This window comes from Chelonia mydas, chromosome 1, assembly GCF_015237465.2.
Source record: "Chelonia mydas isolate rCheMyd1 chromosome 1, rCheMyd1.pri.v2, whole genome shotgun sequence".
NCBI lineage: Eukaryota > Metazoa > Chordata > Testudines > Cheloniidae > Chelonia > Chelonia mydas.
Window position 1 is genome coordinate 218,657,451 of NC_057849.1, and position 12,045 is coordinate 218,669,495.

At 46.5% G+C, this 12,045-nt stretch overlaps 1 protein-coding gene across 1 annotated transcript in view; it reads left to right on the top strand.

Annotated features, from left to right (window-relative positions):
• Positions 1-1,631: 1,631 nt before the first annotated feature.
• NTF3 (neurotrophin 3) overlaps positions 1,632-12,045 on the top strand; it is a 58,240-nt gene continuing 47,826 nt past the window's right edge. The window contains exon 1 of the mRNA XM_007056919.4: positions 1,632-1,784. Coding sequence (XP_007056981.2) covers positions 1,767-1,784 — 18 coding nt within the window. The 5' untranslated portion in view covers positions 1,632-1,766. The remainder of the gene's footprint in view (positions 1,785-12,045) is intronic.

Consider the following 12,045-nt stretch of genomic DNA (forward strand, 5'->3'; position numbering starts at 1 on the left):
TTTAAAAGGCACCCAGGTCTGACTGCACTGTGTGTATGAGGGGGAAGAGAATTTACATCTGACTCCACTTTTTGTTACAAAGGCTCTAAAAAAAAAAAAAAAAAGTCTTGATGGAAGTTCTGCAGACAGGGAAAGTGTGAAGAAGAAAACGCGTTAGAGTTGCTCAGCCTTTAAGCTACCTGTGGATTGTGAGAGCAGCAAGTTTTAGCAGAATATTCTTAGGAAGCATCGGTGGAAGACTGCACTTTTTCCTTCTGAGCCAGGGCATTCAGATGCGACAATCAGCTCAGCCAGTGATGATGATATAAGGCAGGTACACTGTGTAAAGTACAGAGGTCTGCAATGGTGGTATTTTACGGATGATGATAGTCATATTTTTTTAAAAGTCAACTTTTCAATTGACAGCTGAAAATAGATCCCTAAAACGTGACAAACCTCCAGCTAGATTTAAAGGTTCAAAGGGAGCTAGAAAGATGCTCTGAGGGCATGGGAGGTGAAATCACACTATACAAAACAAGGGGGAAACTAGTTGGGGTTAATAATGAAATCATATAAAACACATCATCACACAGAACTGAGATTCTTGAAGGAAATGTCTTCCCCAGAAGAGCGCGCGCCCCATACAAACGGTTCTGTGTGCCCCCTTGATTGTGGTTATGACTTGCTCAAATTATACTTGAATCAAATAGAAAAGAAAGATGACATAAGCATTTAAATTTAGAGAGAGACTATTAGAGGCACGCAGCTAAAATTATCAACGATCGCTGTGAGCGATCACTCTAAATAAAAAAAAGTTTGGAAACCAGTCACTGCTGACGGCTGATGAACTTTCCATGGTTTTGGCACCCCCCGTCCTTTTCTTAATGGGCTAATCTAGAAATCAAAACGTGAGGAATATCTGCCCACGAATCCACCCCCGGGTTCTCTTCGAACAAACGAATATTGCTTCCAAATTGGGGAGGACGGGGAGGCACTTGGCTAACAAAAATGCTAACCGACCAACCAACCCAGCAGGTTTAAAATTTGGAGTTAAATTTAAAAAAAAAGGGGGGGGGGAGGGGGAAAGGCTTATTAGAATGTACTTCCTTCTGCTTTTCTTTTTCACCTGTTTTATGTGCCCTTTAATGACTCCTGAACGTGGGTAAGAATAGCAACACATGTAAACAGTTTGACCAGGGTGTGTGAGCGCCGGAGAGAAGGTGGACCATTACAGTGGACCATTATAGACATTGGGGCTATAAAATACTTGTCTTCTGAGAATCGTGTTTAGAAAGAGATGTTTATGATTTAACAAAGGAATTCTGTGAAGTGTTCCCTGGTGCGGACACTGTTCTTAAGAATAGGAGGAGATCCTGGTAGGAGGGGGATAAAATGATCAACAGGTCTTTTAAATGGTGCTTCTTTACAACACACACACGGGGGGTGGGGGGGAATACCTTTATGGGGGGCTTGTTCGTTTGCAAATAAAAAAGGGGGGGGGGCTTCACTCGCCGACTTTCCCAACCAGGCAGCGTTATTGGAAAGGGTAGGTAGGGAAGGCAGAGTGTGGCAATAAAGGGGTTAATCCGCAGAGCACGGAGCCATCTGGCTGAGCTGGTTTGTTATAATCGAGCAGATTATGTTCACGGGACTCAGAGTTTAAGGCTCCTCTCCCATAGAGCAACTCTGCCCAGCCCAAGCAAACCAGCTTTGGGACTTTGAATGAACATATTTACATCAACCTCTCTCTTCATGTCGACTTCTCTGGAAACATTCACACGGATGCCATGGTTACTCCTACCACGGTAAGGGAAATATGACATTTTCTAATAGGGGGCGGGGGGAGAGAAGAGGGGTTCTTTAAAAACCTGAAAAGGGGGGGGGTCGTCTCGTTGAAAGATCTGTCCCAACCTCTGGAGCCTGTCTCGGTGCGTTCACCCCCAGATCTTTCTTTAGCCTGCAGACTCCGCTCTCGCTGTTCTCCACCGCCTGCAGTTCGGGGTCCGCTGCAGGGAAGCAGCCCGGCGGGGCGGCGGGATAATATAAGGTGCTAAAGGCATCCGATTTAAGAGGCAAAAGCAAAGACGACTCGTGGCTTTATTTTAAGAGGGAAGCCAGCACCTTCAGCTATAACAAAAGCGTTGAGAAGCCTGAGCAGGGAATGCAAGAATCAGCTTCAGCACACTTGCCCCGGGGGAAAGTTAGAGGCCCTGAGCGGCAGCGGCAGAAAAATCCCCCCCCCCCCCCATTTCTAGACCTCGTAACTAACTTCGCTGGCGCTTTTTCTTGTGCCAGGCACGGAGCGCCCATGCATGACCTTTTAAAACTACCCCCACGTTCCCTTCAAACCCAACGGCTCCCTTCTCTGGAGGGGACCGGAGATCAAAGGGTTATCTGCGTCTAGGTGAACCGATGCATTCGCGTGGAGTTGGCAGGGCAGGGACCCTACTCCGACACTGCGCGAGTCCCAGGCTCTGGAAAGTGCCTTCTAGGAATGCAGCAGGCAGCCCCACGCGCACAGAAAGGGGAGTGAAAGCGGCTTCTCAGCCAAACAGCTGAACCGAAGCTTAGAAAGTCAGTTACTGACGGGGGGGGGGGGGTATTTTGGGGAGGGGACCCAACGGCTCTTAGTGTGTGTGTGTGTGTGAGGGGGTGTCCTCGGCTGGTTCAGATAGTTCTCCAATCCGTTCTTAATCCTTCGTTAAAACAAACATTTGCCTCCTCTCTGGCTCTCTGAATGTGCCCTACCTCGAGAGAGGAATGGCTGGGGTTGAATTAGGCTACTACGCGGGCCGTGCCTGATTCCCCTGTTGCAAACCCGTGACTTAGAGACGAGAAGGGGGCTTCCTTTTCCACAGACGGGGATGTGCGAGGTGGGCTCCGCTCCCTCCCCCGAAGCGCTCCGAGGAAGCCCCCTTTGCTGCTAGGCTGGCGCGACGCGTGCACCCGGCGTGTGAAGTTTGCCCTCGCGCTGTGCCTACCGCCAAGTGCCCTGACAAAAGACAGGCCGCCCAGGCTCAGCCGTACCTGCTCTTGTGTATGAGAGAGTGAAGGGTGACAGGCTGCAACTCCTGCCAAAGGGGTCAGCAACAGCCGACGTACAACGACCCCAGCCCCCCACCCCGCTTGTGGCCCAATGGACAAAAGCAGCCGACAGGCCGGCGCGTGAGGAGCGAGTCCAGCTGCCTGTAGGAGGAAGGCTGGTCTGGGATACACACGTGTCCGTATCAGGAGCTCTGGGTGTGCGAGAGAAAGGGGGCGAGGGGGAGGGAGGCTAGGAATGAATGTGGGGAGGAGTGTGTAGGGAAGTTGGGGGTGTATCAGTGGGGCTAGGGAGGGGGTGCTGTGGCGTGGTAGGCTGTTGAGGTTAGGGATGTGGGTTTTTTGTTTTTTTTTGCTGGGGGGATTAAGTGGGGGGTGTGTGTGTGTGTGTGTGTGTGTATAAAGGGGAAAGATCAGGGGTGTGGGGGGTGAAAGGATTGGGCCAGAGGAGAGGGAAGGCTGTGTGTTTGGTGCACATGACAGGTGAAGGGTGCAAGGGGGAACGCAGCTGGGTGAGTGGTTGGAAATCAGGGGTGTGTTTGGGGGACCGTAAGGGGAAGTAAACACGTGGGAGGGAGAGAGGAGAAAGGGTGTGGACTGGGGATAGGGTTGCGGGGGGGGGTGAAGTTGTTGGGGGGGGGATGTAGGGGGGGATGGGGGGTTCTGTAGTGGAGGCATAGGATGAATGGGTGGAGGGGGAAGGGCACGAGGCTGTGTGTTTGGGGAGGACAGGCAGCTAAGGAATGCCTGTGTGGGGTCTAAAATGAGGCCTGTAGGATTCTGTCGGGGGGGAGGAGTCTGTGTATGGAAGGTAGGGGCCCTGTGGAAGCAGAGAGCACCTCAGGGAGTGGGGGGTGGAGAGGAAAGGCTATGCAGGGCGGGGATGGTGGGTGAGTGTGGGGGAAGATCAAGGGAACTGCAAAGGTGTATGGGGAGGGAAGAGACTGGAGTCTGCAGAGCAGGTGGCCAGGGGTTGTGGGTGAGGGAGGGCAGGAGGCTGGTGGAGCCAGGAAAAGTTCTCATGTGTAGTTGGGAGGCAGGGTTGAAGTAAAAGGTGCGAGTGGGGATTGGAAGGGGGGGTGGGTGAGCTAATGGGGATTATGTGGGTGGGATGAAGTGTGAAGGGAGGGTAAAGATGTGGTGGGGTTTGAGGAATGTGGATGTAGATGGGAGGATGAGGGATGTAAAGAGGGTGTAGATGGGGGGGAAATGCATGGGGTTCATGTGAAGGGTAGGTGAGCGGCACAAACACAAGGCGTAGTTTTAGAAGCGAGATGGGGTGTGGAAGTGAGAAACATTGTGAGAGGAGGGAGAACAAAGTGCAGGGGTGTATAAAGTTGTGGGGGTGTAAGGAGTGAGGTAATGGGTGTGGGGTGCAGAAGGGGCTTAGGCAGAAGAGGAAAAAGATGCATGTTTGTGGGAGGTAGGAAGCATGTATGGGAGAAGGTAAGGCACATGGAGGCAAAGTGTGATGAAAGGGACAGCAATAGAGTTGTGTGTTGGGGGAGGTCAGTGTGAATTCAGGGCTGGGTAAGGGGAGTGTGATTGTCTGAAGGGGGATGGAGGTATAAGGTGTGGGTGCGATGGGAGAAAGAGGGGGTGAGGGAAGGGGATGTGAGGGAAAGGGAACAGTACATTAGCAGAGAAAGGGGCTATAATTATGTATTGACACTATGTAAGGTGTGGGGAGCAGAGGGAGTGGGAAGGCTGGTTATGTGGAGGGGTAGTAAGGGTATATGTCTGAGGGGAGTCAGGAGTGGGAGTAGAGTGTGTGGTATTATGGGAAGGCAAGGGGTGTTGGTAGGGACATAGATTACATGCAGAGGAAGAGGAAAGGGGATATTGGAAATAGTTAAGGAGTTAGTGATGAGGAAGCCGGTATATCTGTGTGAGGGGTTCAGGAATACGGTTGTGTCTTTGGGAAGTATGGGGGGATGGTGACAGTTTATGTCATGAGAGTGGGGAAGGCCATTATGGGTGTTTATGAGTGAAGGAAATAGCTACTCAAGTAAAAGTGGTGGGGAGGGAAGAGGGTCAGGATGTGTGAGGATGCATGGATAGCGTGGGGGGTTTGTGGGAGTAGGCAAGTAGGGAGAGCTATGGGATGGATGGAGTGTGTGTGGTGAAGAATAGGAATGAGTGTGTTTGGGGGGTCTGGTCTAAATGCAGGACAGTATGGATGTAGGTGTGGAGGATTTGTGTAAGGGTGTGGGAGGTTACATATGCATGAATGGCAGTGTGAGTAGTTTTGGGTGTCAGTTTGGTGTAGTGGAGAGGGTATGGGAAGGGTAGATGAATTCTTGTTGCAGGTGGACGCAGGTGATGCGGGGTGGGGGGATTGGTAGATGTGGTTACTGTTTGTGAATTGGGTTAGGGATGCATGGGTCCATGGGGGTTGTGTGGGAGGTGGTGTTTAGATTATCGGCAGAGAGAGAGCTTTAGAGGTAATTGTGTGTTGGGGTAGGGAGATGGTAGTAAGTTTGGGGACATGCAGTAGATGAGCTGTGTGTAAGAGCCTGTGATTATTGAGGGGCTTGCGTCTGGGCAAACGTTATAAAGGTGTGTGTGAGCAATGCTGTTTGTATGTGTATTGGGGAGGCTATTGGGAGACTGACGTGTGTGATGGGGTTGCAACAGGTCTGAACGTGGGGTCTGGTTGTGTTGGAATAAGGGGGTTGAGAGGCAGTATAGGTGTTAGAATGGGGTTAGAAGTTGTGTTTTTGTAAAGGGAGGAGGGAGAAGTGGCTAAATTGAACAGGAGTGTGAGAGGTTGTATGTATGTGTGAGGGCAGAGAAATGTGGGGGAGAAAGGTGAATTGCAAAGGTGAAGAGCACCATCTCGGTGTACCTGAAGGAAGAGCATCTGGCTGAAGTTGAAGACTGAGGCAATGCTGAAGGCAAGAGGGAAACACTGAGGAAGTCTCTTCTCCATAACAATCCTGTCCATTTGAGGCATGTGTTCTCAGATTGTTAAATTGATCTGCAGACTTGGGGTCCTCTTAGGCACTGTGCTATGCTTGTATACTCTGATAACCACACTGAAAAAGGCTGCCCACTTCCATCTGCAGCTGGTCAGAAGATTGAGTCTGGTATGATCAGGCAAAGATGTGGCTACTGTGATCGGCTCAAACACAACACCACAGCTCGAATACTGCAATTCTGTGGGCCAGGACCTCAGCTAGCATTGAAGCCAATGTAGTTTTGCTGACTTGCACCAGCTGAGAATCTGGCCCACTGTAACCAGGAATCCCCATGTCCTGCAAAAGCCCTAGCAACTTCAGGGCTCAGCAAGCCCACTTGGTAAGCAACAAAGCATGCCAGGAAAACATCATCCTAATTCAATACCATCTGTACTGATTCTCCACTGAACGCGGAGTCCAACTCAGGATCCTTTTCCGAATTTTTCAAATTCATGCATGGAATTGGTTCTAGCTACCTAATAGACCATTTCCCTCTGTGTGTGATCACAAACTCCCATGATTGTTACATCCCACTGGAACAATGAAGCACTTGACCAACAGAGGGAGACTCATGACCACAGGAGACAGACACTCCATAGGAACTGTGCCAAGACTATGGAACTCATCGCCAGATGAAATAAGAATGACTACAAGTGTGCTGAGCCCACAGCTTAGTCCAAACAATCCCACAATAATACCCTTACTTATACCAAAGCTCGTGCTTTATATTCCATAATATTAAAAAAACAAACAGCAGCAAACAAATCCATAAGTCTGCCAGAAGGGAAGGGAAACACATTGGTTGCAGAGGTGCAGTTGGTGCTGGAGTTTCAGGGGCATACAGGAAGGTGTGGGAGTTTAGGGGCAAGAGCATGGGAATACGTATTAGCTTTGGCAAACTTCATACACAATCCTGACAACAAAGCTATTGAAATCTATATTTGCAAAGGGTGGAGGATATTATTTTCTGTGGGGACATGTGTGTCCATGATGAGTAAGGGTTATATTTCCCTTTCTGTGACTGTTAGAGGAGAGGTAAGGGGAGTAATAGTTTGTGGCAGTAGAGGTGTGTGGATAACAAGGACTGTGGTGTAGAGGAGGGGGTTTTGTGTGGGAGGTGTCTATCCACCTATGGTTGTAGGTCTGTCAGTGCAGGATGTGGAATTAGGTGGCGGGAAGGGAGGGGAAGTGTGTGAAGAGTGGGTGGTAGGATGTATATATGGGGTAGGTTGGGTGTTGGAAGGAATGTATAAAGCTAGACTGAGAGAGAGACAGACATGGCCTTGTGAATACTGCCTCTAGTGTGGTGCTGTACTTCCCAATGAGAAGCCCCAGGAAAGATTGAATGTATGGTGCCACTTTTGTCATCTCTCCCCAGGCACAAATAGTACAACCTACTTCCACTGATGCAGTTAGCCTGCTGTGTGGGCCACTGCAGTAGTGGGGGTGGTGCCAGGGTTCTGCCTTCTCCCTATCCCTTTGTGTTCTTCTGGGGCACATGATACCCCAAGGGGGGTTGTCCTTGTACTCCTTTGCCCCACCCCCTCCACACTCAGTTTCCCAAGCACACTCACCTATGTTTCCCAATCTGCTCTATAGTGAGGGATTGGGAGTTTTGTGTACGGTGGAGGTGTGTATAAATGGGAGGGGGTTGATGTGGATGTGGGTGTATATACTTGTATATAGTAAGGTGATGTCATCTGGAGCTCAAATACAATCAATCAATTCTATCTCAGGGTTATGGAAAGAGATGGGAGTTCATCTCATGTGTTTCCAGAACAAGGCAATCTTCAAAGCACTGTAAACAGTTTCTGTGCATCAGCTAAGTGCTTTGGTCTAACCATCACCTTAAGCAAGATAGCAATAAATGTCACAGCCATCAGCTGGTCATTCACACCCTTTAAACAATAAGTTCCTCTACTGTGGATTTGTCTAAACTACAGATTTTGCACTTGTTACTCATGTTAGCCAAGTCAGTAAATTTGGACAATCCACAAATATTTGTTCCTAGGCAGAGCCTTAGGGTAAACCACACATGTTTGTGGAATGTCTAGATTAGCATTTCCAAAGCTGGTAGTTAGATCAAGTTAATTGGCAATCAGTTAATTCAGGTTAGAACAGAAGCAAAACATCTAGCATAGGTATACCCTGAAGGGCTTGTCTACGCTTGAAAGTAAATATGGATTAATGTAGGGTGTGCATTTAAACAATAGCTATTCCGGAATAACTCCATGTATAGACAAACCCTAAAATCGAGTCCTCTCCAACAGACTGACCATCACTCATGAGGTGAATGACCAAATTCACAAGACTAGCAGTTCCTTTGATCTGTTGAGATGCAGGATTTGGAATGCATGAGGATTCAGCTCCAAACCAAGATCAGATTTTATCTTCCTGCTTTTGCAGCTATGATATATGGGCCTCATAACAATGGCTCATAAATCTATTGGCTACATTAAATCAATGCTTCCAAAGTACTATCCTTAGGATAAATGTTCAGGACCACCAAGCACTGAAGTCTTTGATAACGTTGGCATCAAAGCTGCAGTAACAAAGGTAAAAATGAGACATACGAGCCATGCCACCAACCGGCCTGATGAAAATAAAATAAATAAAATAATACTTTATAGCCAGCTGAGCCAAGAAAGATGCATCCAAAGGAGAAGGGCAGAAGAAATGCTTCAGACACATTTTGGAAGAATCTAAATGCATGCAGGGTTAGTTTGTTTCATCCTGTGGAATACACTGCATACAAGACAGCTACATGGAGAATACTGGAGCACCAAGAAGCAGGCAACAGTGCCCAGTGACACCTTTGAACCAACAGAAACCTCACCCTACATGGTGGCACTGAACCTGCCAAGAGTACGGTTATGGAGGGGTGGATGTGTGTTTATGTAGAGAAGTACACATAAGCTCATGGTATATGCAAGACACCTATATGTTTGTGCAGGGTATATTAGGATCTTGTACGTGTGATTATAGAAGAGACCTATTAAGTTTATCTGCTGGATCTCCTGTTGACAATGTAGCACGGTATTCTCAAGCACTCTCGTACAGTCATGTTTTAAATGATTGTTTCCATCACCTCCATTTGGAGTCAATTCCACAATTCAAATTTCAAGTTATGGAATTTCCTGATTCCGCTTACATTTGCTTGTCCTCCTAGTTAAACCTTCCTTAACCCTAAACACCTCCTCTCCCTCATAGGTGTTTACAATTTTCAAATACTTGTGCCCAGTTGTCTCTCTTAGCTGTCCACACTTAGTCATTGTTTGGCTATGTTATATAGTACATATTTAATTTTTCCTTACAAGTCATTCCTTCCAACTTTTAATCATTCTTGTTACTCTTCTATGAAGTCCCTCCAGTTTATCCCCATCTTTCTGGCACTGAGGTGTCCAAAAATGAAGGCAGTATTTCAGTTGTGCCAGAGATGGTGGACTTCTTTCAGCTCTTTGTTCCATGAAATGTTGCATCTGCATGTCACTGTAAACCACATTTGATTTTTTTTTAATACTCCCATATCACACTGGAAATTCATATCTAATTTATTGCCCCATGTCATGCCTAGGTCTTCCAGCATTACTGCTTTCCAGCTTTCTCCCTCGCATTTAATCTTTGTGCTTCACATTAATTTTCCCCAAATGTATTAGCTTTGATTTTTCTACTCTGAATCTTTTACTTTCTGCCCATTTTTCTAACCTTTCTAGGTCCCATTGTATTCTTTCCCTCAGGGTGTTTGCAACACATCTCCGTTTAGTATGGTCTATAAATTGAACTACATGCTGTTTGTCCGACTTCTTCCAGATCATTTAAAGATACTATTAAAAAAACAGGTCTAACCCTGATCCCTGTGGTACCCCACCAGACACCTCCTCTACCTTGATAATCACTGTTTATAATTGCTATTAGTTTACTACTCTTCATCCAGTTTTCAATCCAGGTATGTTTTGGAGAAGATAGGAGGCATGTACCTGAGCAGAAAATATCTGGGGCAGGTGCCTGTGTGTGACTGGGAAAATGTTGTATTTTATTACTTTCACCTCCTCTTCTCTGGGCTTCCTGACACCCTCTTTGCCTCTCTAGTTCACATGAGCACTGCCACTAAAATGTCTTCATTTGTTGCTCTGACAAAATCATTGTTCCTCTTTGAATTTCTGCACGGCATCAAGATCAAGCTTCTTATTACTTTTAAAGCTCTGAAATAACTCTGCCAATCATGCAAGCCTCATCTTGCTATTTGTCAGCTTCTCTCACAAATATTCCTGTGCCTTTTCCGTGCTGTCACCTATGCATCACATTCCCTTCCTGAGCACATTCGAGAAACCCTACACGATGCATTCAAGTCTCTCCTGAACAACCATGGCTGCTGTGACACTTATGGGGAAACTAGCTAACTTATACTGACAACTATATAAGGAATAATTGGGAGTAATTTATATATTCAAAAGAGAGAATATCCTGTGTAAATTTAACAGTTTATAATAAAGATGCTGGCAAATGACACTTCAACCACTCTACTAGAGACTGGATAAGAAAACAACTGTAACCTTGGTGATCACTCTCCTTAGAGGACTATCTGAAAGAACAGTAATGAAGGATACTCCTGGAAATTAATAATTTTCATCTTTAGGCTCCAGAACACTGAAATGGAATAATATTGTACAAAGATTAATCAATTACAAGAGCTAGATTTCAAAAAAGTGACTTGATACTCAGGTTTTTCTTTTGATTAATTGTATTTATTGGTCAATACTTAAAGTTCTCCCATAGATATAGGTAAGAACTCATTTTCAAGGAATTAAGAAGCAAAACATTTCATTGGATGAGCATATGAAAAGTAAAACTTCTTGATGTAGCTAGATGTGTGAGGGCATCAGAGTTGCTAGGATTTATAATGTCTATAGCGATCCTCCAGTGACTTTATCATAAACTTACAGAAAATAAAAAGTAGCATTATATAAAAGCTCTTCGGCACCAATCTGAGAATGCTACTAAGAAGAAGTCATCAACCAAATTTGGGAACCTGGTGTTCTTAAGCTCCAATAAATATGGGATGGGATTTTCAGAAGCACTCTGCATTGGCCTAACTCTGCTCCCACTGAAGTCAATGGAAGTTTTACTATTGTCATCAGTGGGAGCAGTTAGGCTAATGCTGACTGCTTTTGAAAATTCCACCCACATTGTCAGTATATCTGTTACATTCCCGCAAATGAAGGGTTATGTTTTATAAATCCATTTATAAAAAGCAGAGTTCCTGGTTTTCTTCAGTCATGCCTGGTGGGTGTCTTTAGCTCCCAAACATATCCCGGAATTCTTTGTCATCTGCAGCAGCATTTCAAAGAAGTTCTGCCTTGCCTGATCGAAGGACTTTGAGCCATTGTGGTGGAGCGTGGAGGAAGTAGAAAGGTGATGTGGTATGTGTGTATTGTGCATTTGGGAAATGGGTTTTGTCTGCCTCTGATAATGCAGAGTGTCAAGTAGGATTGCCAGGTGTTCGGTTTTTTACCTGAAAGTCTGGTCAAAAGGGGACCTGTACTGTGTCCGGTCAGATGTACTGACCGGACACCAAAAGTCCAGTTACTGTCAGGGAGAGGCAGGCGTCAGGTCATCAACCTGTGCCAGCCTCTGCTCAGCTGGGGCCACCTTCTACCTGCATCTCCTGAGCAGACAGGCTCCGCATCAGGAGCTGCAGCTCCTGTCCCAGCCCCAGAGATCCAGGGCGGGAGGGTAGTGGAGAGGATTGAGTAACAAGGAAGGGGAAATTGGACATCCATCAGTCCACTGGAATTATTCCACAGACTCTTATCCACTTAACTATCTTAAGGTTATATATGGCTACCTATCACTCTGGTGCATTAGTACTTTCCTTGTAAAAATCAGTAACAATAGCAAAGTCCTTAGTAGACTTCATGGAGACTCCGCACATCTCTCTTTTGGGGGCAAAAAACCACTGTGCTTGGGTAGGGTTTGGGGGACTGATTGTTTAGATATTAATTTACTCTTTTTAAGGGGCTGGGAGGATGGTAGAGGGTTTTGGAGTAGAAAGGGGTATCAATAT